Source organism: Triticum aestivum, chromosome 5D (assembly GCF_018294505.1).
Source record: "Triticum aestivum cultivar Chinese Spring chromosome 5D, IWGSC CS RefSeq v2.1, whole genome shotgun sequence".
Classification (NCBI taxonomy): Eukaryota; Viridiplantae; Streptophyta; class Magnoliopsida; order Poales; family Poaceae; genus Triticum; species Triticum aestivum.
The window spans coordinates 262,904,990-262,924,330 of record NC_057808.1 but is presented as its reverse complement, the minus strand read 5'-3'; the positions used below and the strand labels follow the sequence as shown (position 1 = coordinate 262,924,330).

Genomic DNA, 19,341 nt, shown 5'->3' with positions numbered 1-19,341 from the left:
AACATGCTCCTTCGCGTCTTCAAGGACCGCCTGCATCATTGTCGTCTCGTCGGAGTACTCCTCCTCATCCGACGAGTCATCGGACGATTCAACATAATGCTCGTACATGTACTCCAAATCGGAATCCATTGCTAAAAAGAAGAATGGACAACTGTTTTTAGCTCTGGCGATTCATCGAACAGTTGTCATGCATGGTGAGAATAGCAGTAGTGGATGGTACCTGGCGGGGCGGTCGGAGGATAGGGGTTGAACGGATGCGGGGGAGAAGCGGGGTGGAGCCCTGCTGGAGCGTTGTAGGTGCCGGAGACATAGAGTTTCGGCAGGGGTGTGGCGTGATGGTCGGGGTGGTCGGTGGTGGAACGGCGGCCAAGGCAAAGACAGAAAGAATAAAGAAAATGAGAAGGATGGAATCACGGGTCCAGGAAGGATTTTGGGTGGCCCGAAGTGTCGGATTCCTAAGTTTCGCGTGTCCGGGCTCCCGCAAAGCTCCCTCACTTTTGTCTGCGGTTTGCGGAAGAAATCTCGTCCGGACCGTCTCACGGACCGATACAAACTCACGTTGAATGGCTTCCACGGTCTGGACGGTTGCGGGATGTATGAGGGTCGACGTTAGAGATGCCCTTACAAAGCTCCCTCCTGCACTTTATTGCTTGGCTAGTTGTGCTGATGTAAAAAGGAGAACAATAGCCTAAATGTTCCAGAAGAAATATGTAGAATTTCGACGTTATATCGATGCACATACAACACCCTAAGGCCCCGCTTGGATTGAGTGTAATTTAGTATGGGTGTATCAATTTTACAAGTGACGCGGTAAAGGGAATTAGCTGCAGCCGTCGGATGTAAAATAACTCCCAGAGAGCAGGGATGGGAGCACGGGACGGGAGCAGGCAAGCCCCGTCCGTATTTTACAGGATTAGGACGTGCTTGGCATGAGGGTATTTTTATATACACGTGTATAATACGTACTTACTATAGCATTAAGGTTCAGCTGTACTGACCTACCAACCTACAGTCCCGTGAAGATTCCTCCCGTGTCGCCCTTGCGCGGCGACCGGGGGGAACCCTAGCGCCGCCGCATCCTCGTCCCTCCCCTGACCTCTCCTCCTCGCCGCCGCTGGGGCGCGCCGCCGGGCAAAGCCCGGCCGACGTCGGCGGCGGCGGGATCTCTTCTCCCATGGCTCGCTGGATCTGGCGCGGGTGGATCGCGGCGGTGGTTGGCGGCGCGCTGGAGGCGGGGCGCGCCGGCGCGGGCTTGGGGGCGACGGCAGGGCTCACGCTCGCGGTTTCCCCTGGTGTGTGTGGGAGTCCGCTCGGGGCGCGCGGCGGCGGCCCTTGGCAAGCGGTGGCGGGCGCTGGGCTCTCGGCGGCGCTCCGGCGTGTGCAGGCGGTCCCTGTGCGCGGTCGGCGGCTCCGGCTCTGACCCGGACGGCGCGGGGGATGGCGGTGGCCCGGCGTGGCCGGCGATCTGGATGCGGTGGTGCCGGCGGCTCCATGATCTGTTGGTGCTTCAGTGTTCTGCCTGGTAGTGCTGGTGATGACGGCGGCCCGTGCACGAGAGTTGATCCCTTCGAACTGATCTGGGTGAAAACTTGCCTTCGGCGTCTGCTAAGGCCGGCGGTGGCGGTGCTATCTGGGTCGTTCCCTTCTTGAAGGCATCGCCGTGGAGAAGTTTAAGGCCACTCTCTGCTACCTCTTGGGAAAACCGTAGATCGGATGATCGGATGACGGCGGCGCTCTGGTGTCGTTCCTCCCTTGGGGGCGTCATTCTTGGAGATACACACGTGATCGAGGGACCAGAGGACGGATTCTTTGGTGGAACGGTGCTTCATCCTACACACTGATGGCAACGGATCTTGACGGCGTGGCGCAGTGCAAATTCGGAGTTCGATGTGGGAGGATGGACTCGCGCAGGAGGACGACGTTGTCGGGCGTCGTGGTGGCGTCGATGGCAGAGAGACCTGCCACGGTACATGCAATAGTACAGCTCTGAAGATGGATTGGTGGCAGGTGGTTGCGGCGGCCTCATACCCGGCAGGCGTCCTGGTTGAGGAGTGCGCCGGACTGGTAGGTGCCCCATACCCGGCAGGCGTCCTGGTTGGGACCTTAGGTCTTAGATGTTTAGGTTTGGCTGCGATGTCTGTTTGGTATTAGGCCCAGACTATCTACGCCCCTTCATCAATTGGATAGGTGTAGCAACAGTTGTTGCTTAGACGGTGGCTTTAGTCTTCCTGTTGTATGACTTTGTAAGGTCTTATAAGAATAATTAATAAAGTGGTCGTATGCATCGCCCAGATGCAGAGGCCGGGGGTCATCCTCCTTTTCTAAAAAAATTGTATAATACCGGCCACACTTGATTTTGAGCTGGACAGAAAAACGACGTATATTGCGCCCTGGAACGCCAATCCAATCAGGGCCTTAGACTAATTTTCGGGCGGAAACGAAACAGACGTCCGTCCGGGGGGTGGAGAAGGAAACACGATAATCCAAGCACGGCCTAAAAGATAACAAGGTTTTAACCGACACCAAGTAGGCAGAATGACAAGTACTTGCAAACACCTAAACATCCCAAAATACAATCTAACAGTGTTATCCGTCGACACGTCACTATTCAACAATTCCTGCACAACTTCTACGGCTCTGAAACTTCCAAAGGAAAGCTCCAAGCATTTGTTTTTTATAAGCCATGTAACAGGAAAACTACTTCTGTTTCACTGAATTTTCTTAATGGCACTTTGTAGGACTCGACACCACACAACTTTGTTTTGATAATTTACCCATGCGAGAATAATTCAATCATTTTCTTTGTACTACTTCGCGAGGGGGACAAATAAAAAAAAAGTAAAGAGTGCTAGCATTGCATTGCACACTATTTGTTCTATCCACGCTGAGCCCAAACTCATTATCTATTTCTCTGAATATAGCCTAGAGAGGTAGCAAGCTGCTGACCATCATCCCATCACGGAAGCAACATGACAACACACATACGCCGGTATGAAAGAAGAAAAGGACAGCTCACAAACCCACAAAGACACATAAACCAAAGCCCGAAGGTTCAAAATGGCTTAAGAATCAAAGCAAGACTTAGCGAAATAACCAAGTTGCTCCAGGTGGAAGTACTGCTGGCCCTTGAAGCAGAAGTCTTGAATTCTACAGTTCCTGAATAGACGTTCCCGTTTACAGAAGAGGTAGTTCGATTAGGTGCTCCAGTGTTCTTGCATGCGCCCGCTGGTGCCCCAGCCTGCAAACATTTCTTCATGAAACTTCCATAACAACAATATGGCATTTAAAGAGTAAATGGTGAAGAATAAATGTATGCCCAGAATAGGAATGGTGTTTACACGAAATTCTGGGACTACAGTTTTTTGTTAGCAGAATATTCATGTCTTCACAATTACCTGGCAAGCAGCAATGGTGTTGCAACCACATAGCGTAAGGCCGTTGATTCTGTCCTGAACATCAAAAACACCACCACCATCGCTTCGCTGCACATGTCACATTAAGAACAGTTCCATACTTACATTCGATGCCAGATATATCTTGTTTGTATTTGTCTGAACTGGGCATAAAGTATTATATTACCATGTAAAAATTCACAGCTATGAAGTTCGGGATTCTATTTCCAGCTGCAGCATAGCAAGTTTGGACCATCTGAGGTAGTCCAACAGAATTCTCTTTGCATGCTTCACTCTCAACAGGAATTGTGGGGAAATAATTTTGCATAAATAGAGACGCAGATCTTGAGTTTAGTGGCTGTGATTCCTTTCTGTTTGGACAAGCGCTAGGGTCAATACCCGGATCTCCAGCTGTCATGATCACGGGAAATAAAATGTAAACATGAATGAAATAAAAGCTACTATATCTGTGCTCAGAGAAAATTAGTAGAGTGCTCAAGATAAATCAATTAGAATCAAGTGCAAGTTGAGTGATATATCCACACGACTACCAGTATAAAACTCCTATGAGAGCAAATTTGTAGGAGAACACAAATCTTGCATAAAAAATAACTCCGGATCAATGTTTTAAGAAGCAAATACTGATCATATAATGTATATTCTGATACGGTAGGATATAAAACATTCAATTGTGGTGAAATCTTTTTATTGGTTTAAGCACCAAAACAGCATGAATATTTTTCGAAAACAATTGAGGTGCTTCTTAATTCATCAAGCATCTAATGGTATGCTGGGATCATGTGGATCACTCAAGGGAGGGTTGATCCCTTCTCTTGTTGCGTAACTAGCACATGAGTAAAAAAAATAGAATATCCCAGAAAGGACAACTAGCACATGAGTTTGATAATACATATATGATGGATCAACTCTCCATGGATTGAAAACTAGTCCATACCCTGGCCAAAACCAGTCAAAGCAGCCAACAGTATGTTTATCAATTCCTAAACTAAATAAAATGCTCTGGTACTTCAGCTTTGCATGCTTCATAATTAGATGCTGCAGCTACCACACCGCTCATACTTCACTATTAGTGAAGAAGCAACAAATTAAAAATAATCCGACCGACAAATATAGTCTCGCGTTTGCTTCAGATGTATTTACATAGTTGCTCCTTTATGTAGAATAGTTATTCTCAAACCATAATATAAACTTTCGTGTTCAAGTGGTTGACTATGCATTCTTTAAGGTAATTAGGTACCGATGAGCGATGACAACATTGATATGTTCAGCTCATAGTCATCTCTGGAGTAAATTAATCACACAAGAATCTCATGGCCCAGTATATTGGAAGTTGAAAGGCAAAATGGATGTTAAACAAGGTTCTCAAGATAAAGAAACAACAACAACAAAGCCTTTAGTCCAAAACAAGTTGGGGGTAGGCTATCTCAAGACATAGAAAGCCAAGAACATTGTATTTTGGGTTTTAGATTTGCAAATTGTGGTATAGCTAGCACTACCTAGAATCGATAGAACCTCTGTTTTTCTCACTGAAGCCCAGAAAGCCATACTTACACTCATTCTCCAGCAAATAACTCCACTGGTAAGCTATTCCTTCGCTAGACTCCTTTGAAGCATCGGAAGTAAACACAAGCAACCTGTGGTTCTTTGCGACCATATCTGTGACAGTGGGCCACTCCTGCCCGCTAGTTGGCATTTCTGAGATAGGGTACCAATACTTCATCAAGTCAGCAGCAGTAAACAGTTTGCTCAATCTCATCGGTGCATGTACGTAGTCCTCGATGAATATTGTAACAATCTCTGTGGGGTTCTCAGATAGAAATGCTTCCACCTCTTTCAACGTGTCAATTGCTGGTTCCTAGAATCACATTGCATTTGAACATTAGAAGTCCGGTCGCCTTAACAGCTATACATCTCGCAAGGTTAGTGATGAATTCAGAAAGGAATCAATTAACTTCCATTCCCCACGTTCTTTAGTTCCAATTGGTCACCACACTGAAACAATATTATCCACAATAGAATCATAAGAGCGCCAAAACAACACAAGTCTTCGTGTTCATCGTGTTCATGAATTTAACATACGAGTTGACGGAGTATTATAAGCGAGCTTCATTTGATTTTGAGGTGGCTTAACTAACAATGAAATGTCAAATAGTTTGGTATCTGCAAAGAACTGAACTTACAAAAGCGGTGAAGTTGTAGCATTGCCCTTGCAAGGAGTGGCAGAGCCAGACATCACCGCCGAAGTCATACATATCCAGCATCAATCCCCTCACTCCATTCTGCACACACCATTATATCAAAGAAACAAAAAAAGAAAACTAAAACACCCATCCTATAAAATCGCGAGCCATTCAGGTGCAGTTACCCTCAGTTGGTTGGTGACAGTGTCTTCCTGGTTGTAAAACGTAACCCTCTCAACTCCGGTGCGTGACGGCTCGCCGACGATGGAGAATGAATTATGGGTCACCAGCCATGAGTATCTGTTAAAGGGCAGCCCCTTCACCTGGGCAAACACAAGCATGCCCCATCCCATGGTTGAAGAACAAAAGAGATGAGTAATTGCCCAACACAGACAGAGTAATAGTACTACAAGCTAGCGCTCAAGGGAATGCAAGAGAGAGATTACGATGGTGGTGGGTTGGATGGCCAGGTCCCTGATGCAGGACGGCCGCGTCCTGCCGGCGGCGGCGCAATCGCCGCAGTAGAGGCCCACCCCGCAGTCGCGGGCCGCCGAGCACGAATCCCCGACCTGCAAAAAAGACCCACCAGTAAATTCAGGCTCCCTCAAAGATCGCACAACTTTTACGAAGAAACAGACACTGAGAGATAAATTCAGTTCATGTATCACTCTCGCAGAAGAAGGAGAAAAGAACAGTATGCTCATGCCATCAGGATTATAGGCAGCAAGGGTCAGATCGAACTGGACAAGAACTTGATGGGGGACACAGCAGGTAGGTAACACGCAAGAATCGGAACCGTGGAGAGGATCGGACTGACGAATCGGGTACCTGGCAGGAGCAGGGGACTAGCAGGAGCAGCGCGACGTGGAGCGAGAGGAGGAAGCGGCGACGGGAGAGGCGCGCCATTAGTGGCCACCAACCACTCTCTCCACCATGGAGTGAGCTTAGTGATCTGCTGCTGCGAGAAGGGAAAGGAGGGGAAACACTACATGGTTGCCCTTTTTCTCTTTCTTTTTTTCTTTATTTTCGAGGGACAGCGCCGGAGGAGGGGTCAAATCGTCAACACGCTTTCCCTTTGTTTTTCTTTTCGTTTTGTTTTCTTGGTAGGATCCCCCGGTCCTTTTCTTTACAGAATTAACCGACAGCAGCAAGCATGGAAAAGATGTACATGATTTAAGGAAACATACTTCCTCCGATCCATATTACATGTCCCTCAAACAGATGTATGTAGCATTGAAATACATTCCTATTTTAGCGACAGATAATATGAATCGAAGGGGCAGGAAACTTCACATGAGCTTGGAGTGAGCTAAAACATTTTCCTATGAAGTGTAGGACAAATGAATCCTAAAAAGTATATTCATATTGGACAAAATCTTTCAATCAAAGATGCATGTAGTGAATATTGTGGCATCATTTCATTAGATCTCTTGTAATCTAATTCTATCCTACACAAAAATATGGTACACATTTTTGGCGTACTTTTGAAAATAAATAAATAGGGAAACAAAGAGCATTGGCGCTCCCCACTAGCAAATAACAGTCTCAAAATAATCTCCTCATACTCATGCGCTCTTTTCTTCCTTTCGTTAATGTTATCGAACGACTGTCCCCGCTGCCAAGCTCTGTCATCAGTCATCACCACCGGCCACATCGTACCACTTTAGAGAGCGGTTTGGAGGCCAGCTGTCTCTCCATGAAGAGAGATATCTTGACTTTGAGCGCTAGAAACAATGGCATGCCTGTTCATCAGCTTGGATGTGACTGTTGAGTGGTTGTACTGATATCGGGATGCAAGAGCGGGCGTCCCATCTAGCAAGCATGCACTCCAACAAAAGGGGCCAAACATGACGCAATAGGTGGAGGTTGCGAGTTAAGATCGTGGAGGGGTATTAAATCTTTTAACGTTTTATAATATAAAATTAAATCTAGTTTATATCAATAGAACATTGGACACAACTAGATGCAAGGTAATTGAGCCCATAAACACGACATGACCTTAAACAAAGATGCAACTACAAACAGCTATATGTCTCAAAATTCTTGTCAAAGTCACGGTTAAATTTGTCACCGTTACACCATCATAGCTCACTCTCACAATTGACAACACCAAGACAAATCCAATCCAACCATGAAGTACCTACCTACACCTATGGAGGAACAAATCTCGTCAAATCATCACAATAGTAGATCGTCGCGTACATTGGAGGTTGGCAAATCGCGCCAAGCATACTGACGATGGGGTCATCATACCAAAAAGATAATGTTGCAGTTGTCGATGCACATGAAAACACGCCAGCATGGAATACAAATAACCAACCAATTTTTCATAAATAATAACGGGGACTCCAAAAACTCTGGAGCTCCTCAGCAACGCGGCACCAAGAAAAACGATTGGAATTGAAGGACTTTTATTCAAAATGACATTGATATCATTGTTGGAGCGACATCACTGCGACACAAAGGACGAGAGACAAGGAGAATCCCCTTCCCTCCCCTCCGCCCCACAGTGAGCAGCGGCTGAAAGCATAGGGAAGAGGAGATTGATTTTGTGGCAGCTAGGGTTTCTTCGCAATGAAGGTTTTATATTACACACAATCACTTAGCCTTTCACAGTACGATCTTATGAACATCCTATGTTCATGAACCGCAGAAATCTATGAATCTATCGTTCACGTTGCTCTTTTCGTATCCGGTCACAAGTTCTGATCAGTAAAATGCGAAGTGGAACACCAGTTCTCACCTCGGTTAATCTGTGGCTGTTGAATCTCAATCTAACGGTCAGCGATCGCACCTGAAGCGCTGATCGTATACAAGTTGCTCCCCCGGCGTTCAGCGCCGACGGGACGGGTCTCGGCCGAGCACCTTCAAACTCGCCTCCACCAGCGCACCCAACAGAAACCACCTTCCCACCCCCAATCTCCGCAGGTCACACACACCCACCGCGCTGCAATGCCGTTCCTGAGCCCCCTCCCGGGCGACGACGCCGACGACTACTACTACGGCTACGACGCCGGGTACCGCCGCGGCGGCGGCAGCGGCACCGGCGGGAAGAGCGCCAAGAAGGACAGGGGCATCTTCTCCTGCCTCCCCTGCTTCACCCCCTTCTGTAATTGCTTCTCCTCCCTTTCTTGTCTAAGAAGGATTTCATGGCGGCTCTCTTCTAGTCCATGGCGCCGATTTCTTGGCTTTTTTGCCTTGCTGATGTGTGCGTCTTTCTTGTTTCTTGCCGAACAGCGCCCGGGGCGGTGGACCCGATAGCGCACCGCCGCCTCCTCTCCTCCGACTCCAGCGACAGCGACAACGTCGCCGCCACCGACATCACCGCCGATCTCGCCCGCCTCCGCCTGCGCTACTCCCGCCTCGCCGCCGGCCCGCCCGTCCGCCCGCGCGACGTCCCCGCCCTCGTCGCCCGCACGGACGACCCGCCGCTCGCCGTCGCCGCGCTCTCCTGGCTCGGCGGCGACCTGCGCCCGTCCTGCATCCTCGCCCTCCTCCCGGCGCTGTTCCCGTCCCTGCGAACAGGCGAGTCCGAGGGCGACCTCTTCCTCCCCTCCAACGAGCGTCAGTCGCAGGCGCTCTCCGCCGCCAGGCGCCGCCTCCAGGCCCGCGAGGCCGCGCTGGACGGCGAGGTGGCCGAGTACCAGTCCACCTACGCCATGAAGCTGGCGTGCGAGAAGACCAAGGAGGGGTTCGCCGAGACGGCGGCCGAGGAGGTGTGCAAGATGGCGCGCGCCGCGCGGCGTGCCGACAAGCTGCGGTGGCGCGCCGTGGAGGCCGCCGTCAAGGAGGTGCTCACGCCGGCGCAGGCCAAGGAGTTCCTCAAGGCCGTCGAGGACGTGTCCGGCAAGGCCGGGCGGCACGGCGCGAGGTGGCAGGCGCGCGCTGGGCCCCTCTCGGTGCCCGCCGAGGCGTTCGAGCGTATGCGTACCAATGCCAGAGCAGCCGCAGATGATGCGTGGTGACCGGACCTCGCCATGGCCTCTCCTTCTTTGATGATGACTGAAGCCTGTTGGGATAGTTTCGTCGATGAATCTCTCTGCAGCTAATGCTGAAGAGAAGAGAAAGCTGCTGCTGATACATGGTGAGCTTCAGATGGTTTTACTTTCAACAATGGCATTGTATCTGAATCTGTGAACCGACGGCAGTTGTGTGAACCATCGTGAAATCGTGTTAATTGATGGAATATGCTCCTGTTGCCACTTTGAAGGAATATGCTCATAGTAGTTTTGTAAATTGCAGTATTTCTATCTCTCTCTCTTTTTTCATGATAATACATGTCTCATTAATAAAATAAAAATTATGTTACAAGCCACACAAACACCGATAGTACATGACCGAAAAGATAGGATAATCCTACGCAAAAACCAATGCATGTCCTTCTCCACCAAGAAAAAGGAGACAGATCACCTCTTCACCTGAGCTGGATGCGGATCCATCACTGATCAACAGCTTTACGGACCTCCAAAGTAATTTGCCTAAAGCAAAACCATTGCCATTGAAAGAATCAGACCAGGGCAACATGTCCCCGGACATGCCATTAAACTCCAGAACTGACACCCCCGCATGACTACGACGTCGGAGGAGGAAGCCAAAACTGTCAGCCTCCAATCACCAACCCAGGATGCACCTTCTTCCAGCTATCACCCGCGTAGACAAATGTTTGCGCGTACTCCAGGACGCCAAAACCTCCCCGCTCCACCGTGACGTCGGAGACAACGCCGCAGTAAGATGGAGAGAGCAGAAGGGGAGACACACCTGAAAGGGTCGCTGTCGCTGCCTCGCCAACACCATCCATGAACACTAACGCTGCTGATATGAAGGATCGACAAACACATGATGCCATCAACTTCGAGATGCCGCCATGAAGGACACCGCCGGTGTGAGAGTGGAGCTGAGGCAGATTTATTTGCTCGGGTGCCGCCCCCACCATCCCAACGGCTCACCACGACCTACAAAAAGAAACCCTAACTACAGAGCAGAGGGGGAGAGGACTGGCCCTGGCTGGTGTAGATCGAAGGTAGAGGATCGCCTCCCTAGTCGCCTTCACGAGGTGGCGGCTAGGTTAGGGAAAAAACTGCGTCATCTCTCTCTGACGCCTTGAGAAAATACAGGAATAGTTACAACCAAATCAAAAGACTATCAAAATGTGCATTTGTAGAAAGTTTGGATATGCTAGTGAATATTAAACCTTGCCAGCTCTTGTTAGTGATGCTAAGACCATCAACAATTAGGATGTGCTAATTTGAGTCCCTATATGTCCATGAACGCGTCACCCGTCAGGTTTCTGCGTCCACAGCCGCCCCCCTCATGTGGAAACCCTAAATCATGAAAGTAGCATAAGGTACATCATCGTATACGTAGCATTCAAAGGACCGAACATAGCAAGTTCAATATAAACAAATAGCATTCAAAGGACATGAAATTTGGAGCGGCTTTTTTCTGTCTCACTGATCATCGTCAACCTTGCTGCACAGATGCCTGCCATGTTCGCCATCACCGCCGGTGTTGTTTCTCTCGGACTCCTCGCCCGCGGCCTGCTACTCTAATGTTGCCATTACACGCACACTGCACTTCTCCCCGCCCGCTGCCTCAACACTTCTCTTCGTCCCTTCTCGTGGACTTCCCGTGCAACAAATGGTGCTAGTGTCGCCGATGGGATCATGTGTAGCTGCCACTCCGTGTAATGGTGCTAGTGTCGCCGATGGGATCATGTGTAGCTGCCACTCCGTGTGTGTCACGTCGGACGCGACCACCTACATGTCATGTGTAGATTTTAACTTTTAATTGTCTAGTGCATGCAACCAAACACCGTGTAGTACATCAGCCCAGCCAACGCAGGCCACCAAACACCAGGGAAAAATTGTTTCCCTGATGCAGCTAGCTCATATGCAGCCTACCAAACTACATGCAGAACAATTTTTTACCATGTATTTACTCAACAGGCTCAACAGATTCACGTATGCAAAAGAGGCAAAAAAAAAGGTGAAACAGGGTGCTTGCATCTCTTTAGCCACGCCTACAATGTTGCCGCCCGACAGCTACATATACTTGAATAACTTGAAAACAAGACAAGTAAACAACGCACAGCATGCAACAGTTATATGATGAACACTATACAGTAATAAAGCCACACGTTCCTTGTCACAGGATGAGCAAAACTGAAAATTTTGCGATCACGGCACAGAATGAAAAACCGCACATCTGTGTAAAAATCAAATGTGTTTTTCTCCTTTCTTTTAAACTTTATCACATTATGTCTGTTCTTAAACAACAGCACGACTCATGCTGGGCTGCTTTCCGTCCCTCCCGGCCGGGAGGGCAATCAGCACACTATACAGAGCTACAAAGGTATACATCACCATATATCAAAGCTATGGTATCACTTGCCTATAATATGTTGAGTATAGGTGATATATGTTGAACATAGCCTCTCGCAACAAGACCTGCAACTTGTCCTCATGCTATGGAAACATTGTATTGGCTTCTGGTTTCACAAAATGTCCCGATGAAAGTGCCCTGGAATCGAGTTACCCTGCTGAGATTGTCTGAGGTGCATGGACAAGGCGTAGTTGTTTATCTGTACACAAGTGGAAAGAAACAAAAACATCATTTACCACAACCTTGTTCCCAAGGTACATCAGAGGCATGATAAAAAGGGAATAGCAGGGCAGTAAGAATACTGGACCTCAAGATTCCTAATTTGTTCCCGGTACTGCATAACCAACTGCTTTAGTTGTTGAAGCTCCTGGTTTCTCTCTTCATGCTCCTTTTGGCGTTCATGTTGTATTGCCACGGCTTTCTTAAGAATAGTATTTTCTTTAATGACGGCTTCAAATTGTTCCTTGTACAACAAAATTTCCTGTTTGAAAAGCAAGAATTTCTCAGGGAGAGCACAAAATCAATCAAATTCTAATTTGCTTCACGTACTTTCAATATAGTAAACATATTATGTAAACCCGCAGACATTGATGCAATGCTGTTCAACTGGTCGTATAAACCTACTTTATGTTTTAAACCACCATACATTGATATATTTTATTCGTATTCGTAATGGGGCTGTAATAGCAGAACTGCATGGTAAGTCAACTTAATCGACCTTCAGGAATATCCAAAGACATGAAACATGTACTGGTAAATACTCCCTCCGTCCGGAAACATATGGAATCAAGGTTTCAAAACCAAGTTTTTTGCTGCATCGCGGTGAGGTCCGAGCTATAGCTATGTTAGCTATCACGGAAGCTATTTACAATAGCGTTTTTATAGGAAAAAGATAAAAATAAGTGCCTAACGAAAAACACTAGCCAAGTAAGGACTAAAGAGGATCCATCATTTAACTAATTGGATCAATGATTTTTTTTTCTGGTTGCAACATCGTGAGTGTCGTGAGAGTCGTCTTGAAGCAGTCGCCAACCGGCCTATGCTCCGTGATAAAACAACCACCCACAATAGATTGGATGCTACATTGTTAGGATTTCTAATTTATTTTATTTAGTTATATATGTGGTCGTTTTAGATTAAATTTACGTGTACAAATGATTACATGATGTTTACCACTCAATATGGTTGTTTTTGGACCATGCACACTTACAAGGTAATAGCTTTAGCTATAGCGGTCATAGCTAGGATAGTGGTACAACGTGCCATAGCTTCGCTTTTAGTCTCCCAAAAAGGAATGGAATCAAAGATTTGGCTGCGCACTTGAATTTCTTCCATCATGTTTACCACTCAATATTTTTAACTAAATTACGTACATGATCAAATAACTTACGAGTAAACACAACAGGTACTACCTCCTTTAGGGCTTAGAAGGCCTGCACGTATTTTGAGGTCAGCTTTGACCATAAATTTGACTAACAAAAAACTCGTATTAATTATATGTCGTAAGTATACCATTGAATATGTATTCAGTATTCGAAAGAAGTCACCATAGTATAATTTTTATGACACAAAATTCATATATTCTTGGTCTAACTGATGGTGAAAATAATCTTAAAATACATACAGGCCTTGTAAACCCAAAAGGAGGAAGTATTACCCTATAGAAGTGAACAAAACCACCACCACCACCAACAACAACAACAAAGCCTTTCATTCCCAAACAAGTTAGGATAGGCTAGAGTTGAAACCCATAAGATCTCAAAAGTCGAAAGCAAGTCATGGTTCTGGCACGTGGATAGCTAACTTCCACGCACCCCAATCCATGGCTAGTTCTTTGGTGATATAATAGACCATCGTATGAAAAAGCTATGGTTTGATTTCTAGCAATCACTAGTAAATAAATTACAACAAAGAAAACAAGGAGAAGGTAATTTAAACAAACAAACTGTGGAAATAAGGGAGCAAGTCCCATGGAATAGTACATTTCAGAAAGCGGAAGTTTGATGCAAAGTACATTTTTGGAAAGTCATTAGTTCATACTAATATGTGACACATTTTGGAAGTCTTAGTTACTGATAAGATTTCTACCAGGCGTGGACCTATACAAACCATCGGTTGCCAATACTTGGCCCTCAAGCCACTTATAGAGTTTCCGACCAGTCACTGGAATCAAGCTACAAGCACAAACCTATATTGCTCGAGAAGCCAAATTCAAAGGACAAGGATAAAAGCACAAAACCCATAACAGTATCAAAAATCAGATAGGTAACAAGCAGGCAAGTTACGAAGTGCTTTGGGAGGGGTATACAACTACCTTCTGATATTTCTGCATTGCTTCTGTACAGATACAAGAGGACGTGGACTTGCCATAAGCCTCCAGTACTCTTGACGCACGAGCCTTTGCATCATCTGAATTAGAGGCACTTGCCATCTCATTCATAAGAATCTCAACCCATTGGGTGATACCTGAATGAAGGTTCTCTGCACCGGGAACACTTCCTATGGGTGCAGGAACTTCATTATTACATTCTACAATACCTGTAGCATAAAGCAAGATAGCTGTCATTATTAAGATAATCGCTTTTATGAATGAGATATCCCCAAATTATTCTAATCAAAACATAAAGCATGGATGCACGATTCTCATGGCCGAATAAATCATTATGTAAGCCATTTGTTATCTAAAGCATGCTGCTTGCATTAAACAGGGTGTTTTTTACTTAGCACAAGACATATTGCTGAAAACATATATACAGTAACGTGGTCATTTTAGTAAATTCCTTAAAAGTAACAGAAGCCTTAAAGCCACGTAAATATGAACAGAAGAGTTACCGAGGTAGAATGTAATATTGCATTAAAAGGACAGACCCAGTGCTAGAAGGTTCCACACCAGGTGAGGTCTGGGAAGGATTATACGAGGCAAGACCTACCCTGCATAGTGCAAATGTGCAATGCAGAGAGGCTGCGTAAACCCAGGACCTTCTCGCACAAGGGGGGTGTACTTCACCAAAGTCATAGAATGTAATAGCATGGCATTACATTAAATATTTCAACCATTTTCACAGATATGTGGAGCTCTCCTGCTGGAAAAACAGTGCTGGGACAAGCTAGAAGAGTGGATACTAACATAGTAACTGACAATCATAATTGACAGAAGAAAATGCTTGACCACAAGTGTGGTAAAATCTACCAATGCCAAGAGGAAGCAAATCTAATTCAAAGCAACAAAGATTACAGTGTCCAGGCATCACTACAGGCGGAGTTTAGTGCTTAGGGAGTGACAGTTATAGAGAATTGTTTTTCCTCTATTAATGCATCTAGACGCAAAGCTTTTTGCATTACTTGGTTTTCTTTTAGATTAAATGGTGTCAACATCACATAAAGGATCAGACTACAATGAAAGACTACCTTCATTGGGCACTTGAACCTCAGTAGACATTTCATTGGGAGATTGATACACGGGATCCACATTATATTCTGTGGGTTCTAAGTATAGAGGAAGTAAATACTTCATTGCTGAATCCAAATCGTTTTCACATTCTTCCAGAGCCTTTTCAATGAACTGAAATGAGAAAAGCATCCGTAAGGATTCAAATAGTGAGTAGGTTTAGTTGCCAAATCCAATAAGCTCCCAAAAGTGACATACTTATACCACTTTAGCGAATTCCATGTAACACGTCAATAAGCACATGTGACAATTCCAATGTTCAAAAAAGCCGAAAGCGGAAGTCAAGCGGAAGGGCACAGCTTAGAGCACGCTCAAGCGTTTTTTTTAAATTGGCCTGATTTTTACTGTTTTTAAATAATATATGCAGAGGAAAATAGGAAACATAACTGATAGGTAGTTGAAATAGCATTACACCGTAGCAAATACACATCAGGTTCACACAGCAAGCAAAATAACAACTCAAATGCAGTTCGGTTCAAATAGAGATCATGTGGCCATAATCTGAAGGAAATAGTTCCCGAACAGACACTGGTAATAGGATAAATGGCATATTGCCATTATTGCACAAGCAGCCAAGCAGAAGTAGTTCATGACAGCCAAGTTCTGGCCAATTTTTTACAAAAACGCTTAATCCACCGCTTAGTGCCAAAGCGAAGTGGTTTGCCATCGCTCAGCGCTTAAGCGTGGCTTAAAAACGTTTTCTTGAACACTGGACAATTGAATAAAAGGGTAAAAATATCTAGCTATGGCAAGATGGCGTTACCACTTTTTAACAATTTCGGGGAGTTGAAGAATCAGAGGATAGCATCCCACGTAAGCTAACAAGACAACACATGACATGAATGCAAAATCAAACAACGGCATCCTATCTAAGCCAGGAAACACAGTAAGTGGCATAAGACTCATAGTGCAAAACAGGCGAAGAAGATCATCTAACCAATAGGGATTTGTAATGGTGCCGGTTACCATGTTCATCCAACCCAGAAAAGGTTGCCGGTGCCACGTTATTATTTGTTAGAACTGCCAGCCGTTGCATGTTCACGACAAATATATTTAAAAAGGGCAGCCCGGTGCACGTAGCTCCCGCTTGAGCAGGGTCCAACAAATATATTTCTTACTAAAATCTCCCACAATGCATAATGCAGAAAATATCTACTCACACATATCCTACCTCCATTTCAGCACAAAATGATCACAAACAACAAGTTCAACAATTAAAAAGGGCACACAATTACTAAAAGCACAAGCTAAAACAAACTATCTTGTTCCTGCAACTCCATCTAACCTTGTCAATGGGAACTTAGCAGTTAGCACCCACTCCCAGGGGGCTGGAAAGCATGCGACGCTTGTTCAGCGGCAAGAACCTGAGTGCGATGGCTACAGCAGCACGTGGGGACTCTTGCTCCTTGCACAGCCACATCAGCGAGAGCCACTACTTATTTCAAGTGAAAGAACAGATTTACATCACAGATCACACGAAACGTTTCCTCTCGCAATCAATCCAAACAAGGAAGTACAACCACATCCGGTTTGGAATGGATTCGAGCAGGGTGGCATCACCTCAAGCCTCACGGAAGGGAACCGCGCGCGGATCACGGCCACCAGGTCGGAGTCGACGACGCCGTGCGGCTTGGGGCTGCCTCCGTCTGCGCGGAAGCGTGCGCGCTTGGAGGGGGGTGAGGACGACGCCTCCGCGTGGGGGTGTTCCTCGGAGAAGGAGGACGCCCGCTTCCGGCACATAGACGCGGACATCGCCGCCAATGCCGCGCAGGCCGCAGCCCTCTCCCGCTGCTGCTCCTCGTGCCGCCCGCCGCCGCCTCCCTCGCGAGATGGAGGGTGTTCTGGTTAGGGTTTCGTGGGAGGGCGGCGAGGATTTGTACGGGTGCCGAGGGGGTCGGCGGTCGAGGGTAGTGTGGGGAGGCCGGAGGAAAAGGCTGGGACGACTCGGGCAGGGAAGGGAGACGTTTGGGCGGGCAGGCCGATGGCCCGTGCTCTGCTTTGCTTGCTTCTGGTGGCCTGAGGATCCGACGCGAGGCTAGGGTTCCACGCGTCAACCGCCACAGACCTTGCATTTTTTTTCCCCGGCGGAGACAGGGGTTTTTGTTAGAGCATCTCCAGCCGCGTCCTCAACAGGCCCCAGGCCCATTTTCGACGCCGGCGCCCAAAAATCGGCCCAGTCGCGTTCACAGGTGCCCATTTTTGCCGATAAGACCCGAAACTAGCGTCGGCGGACCCAGGCCGAACCCGGCGCGCTGGGGGACACCGGGGCAATCGTTTTTGGCGTGAAAGAACGGCGGGTCCGCCGAGTCAGTGACCCCTGCGCCTCGTCGTCCTCACATCGCCTCGGTTTCCCGGGAGTAATCAATGCCAAGGCTGCCGCCGGTCAGCCTTCTATTGATTCCTCACGGGCGGCGTGGTGCGGCGACGCGCCCCCTCCCGCCACGCGTACACACGACGCCACCCCCGGCCGCTATATAAAGCAGCACCTCCCTCGCTGGTGGACACACCCGCCCGCAGCCCCCCTCTCCCCGTGCACAGCCGCCGCCGACAAGCTCTCTTTCCTCTCCCTCTCCGTTCACAGCCGCCGCAGACGATGGGCGAAAGGTTCCCCGACGATGGAGCGGCGGCCAATGGCTTCGGCCGCCGCTCTCCACACGAGTGGGAAGCCCATCTCCTACACGAAGCCAACTACCCGGCGCCTCCCGACATGCGCGCGCCGGGGCGGTGGAGACTCAGCGCCGGGGGCGTCCCCGTCCTCCCGCTGCCCGACGTCACGCGCCCCGACTACTTCCGTGCCGAGATTGAGCGTGCGCGGGCGTCCCTGTCGGAGGAGCTGCGGGCCCTCCTGGAGTACGACGCCGGCAACCACGAGGTGTGGGCGGCGTACTTCGAACGCCGGCAGGCGGAGCGGCTGGCATCCATCAACAACGCGCCGGTGGTGCGGGGGAGCAAAAACAGCGACGGCCGCCGCCTGTGGTGGGGCACCCCCGGCCGCATGCTCCACGCCGTCCTCGAGTACCTCGAGGGCGGCAACGATCCGCCGCTGACGTACCCGGCCACCCCGATCCCCCGCCGGAGTGGCGGCCAATGGATGCCGAGGAGGACCGGCACCCGCAACGCCGGCATCGTCATCAACAAGGCGGGTGTGCCTCCTCCTCGGCTCCTCCCCGCCTCGTCAAGCCAAAGACGGAGCCGGGGCTCGCCGCCGTGAAGACGGAGTCGGGGCTCGATGATGAGGTGGCCATGAAGTGGGCGCGGGAAGATTGGGCGCGGCTGGAGATGGAGCGCCAGCGCCGCGCCCTGGCGGAGATCACCGTGCGTCGCCGTGGGCGCGACGAAGGGGGCGTCATCGTGCTTGAAGACAGCGACGACGACGCGCCGCCACCGGCCAAACCTGTCCGCCAGGGCGACCCCGGGCAAGGGTCCAGCAGCGTGAAGAAGGAGAAGGACGACGACGGCGGCGAAGACGGCGATTACGCCGCGTTCAGCGAGTTCTTCTGTCTATAGTCGCGTATGTTTTTTTTTAGTAAATTTTATGTTTTTTATGTAAAAAATGTCGAACGCCGAAGTTTATGCCCTGTTTGTCGAATTTTAGCCGAATTTATTTTAAAAAATGTTTAAAAAAGGGTGTCTGGGGGCGACCCTGGGGGCGGCGGCTGGGAACCCGATCGGCCCCAAGCCGATTTTTAGCGCCGGTTCGCCCCAGGCGATGATTTTTCGAGCCCCTTGGGAGGGCACGGCTGGAGATGCTCTTAAGGCTGGTTGTAACGGGGAGTATCATATACTAGTATCATGCATATGATACTACCTCCCTAGTAACAAGACAAATATTCTGTCAAGGGTGAGCTCGAAATTACCAGCCAGACTTGGAGTAACCGCTATCTTGGGCTACCCACTACGAAAAAAAGACACATCCATG

At 48.3% G+C, this 19,341-nt stretch overlaps 3 protein-coding genes across 3 annotated transcripts; 1 reads left to right on the top strand and 2 right to left on the bottom strand.

The window, feature by feature from the left end:
- Positions 1-2,828: 2,828 nt before the first annotated feature.
- On the bottom strand, positions 2,829-6,672 carry LOC123120695 (PI-PLC X domain-containing protein At5g67130). Its single transcript, XM_044540682.1, has 8 exons — positions 6,422-6,672; positions 6,040-6,162; positions 5,779-5,916; positions 5,594-5,692; positions 4,965-5,268; positions 3,580-3,803; positions 3,396-3,482; positions 2,829-3,238 (listed from the first exon to the last, which is right to left on the bottom strand). Exons 1-8 carry the CDS (start codon positions 6,497-6,499, stop codon positions 3,053-3,055), a joined length of 1,239 nt encoding a protein of 412 aa, XP_044396617.1. The 5' UTR covers positions 6,500-6,672; the 3' UTR covers positions 2,829-3,052.
- Positions 6,673-8,418: 1,746 nt separating this feature from the next.
- Positions 8,419-9,781, top strand: LOC123124638 (uncharacterized). Its single transcript, XM_044545224.1, has 2 exons — positions 8,419-8,702; positions 8,831-9,781. The coding sequence occupies exons 1-2, from the start codon at positions 8,546-8,548 to the stop codon at positions 9,556-9,558; spliced, it is 885 nt and encodes a 294-aa protein (XP_044401159.1). The 5' UTR covers positions 8,419-8,545; the 3' UTR covers positions 9,559-9,781.
- A 2,004-nt stretch (positions 9,782-11,785) lies between these two features.
- Positions 11,786-17,404, bottom strand: LOC123120692 (uncharacterized). Its single transcript, XM_044540679.1, has 5 exons — positions 16,983-17,404; positions 15,383-15,536; positions 14,289-14,512; positions 12,282-12,455; positions 11,786-12,173 (listed from the first exon to the last, which is right to left on the bottom strand). Exons 1-5 carry the CDS (start codon positions 17,172-17,174, stop codon positions 12,087-12,089), a joined length of 831 nt encoding a protein of 276 aa, XP_044396614.1. The 5' UTR covers positions 17,175-17,404; the 3' UTR covers positions 11,786-12,086.
- Positions 17,405-19,341: the final 1,937 nt, after the last annotated feature.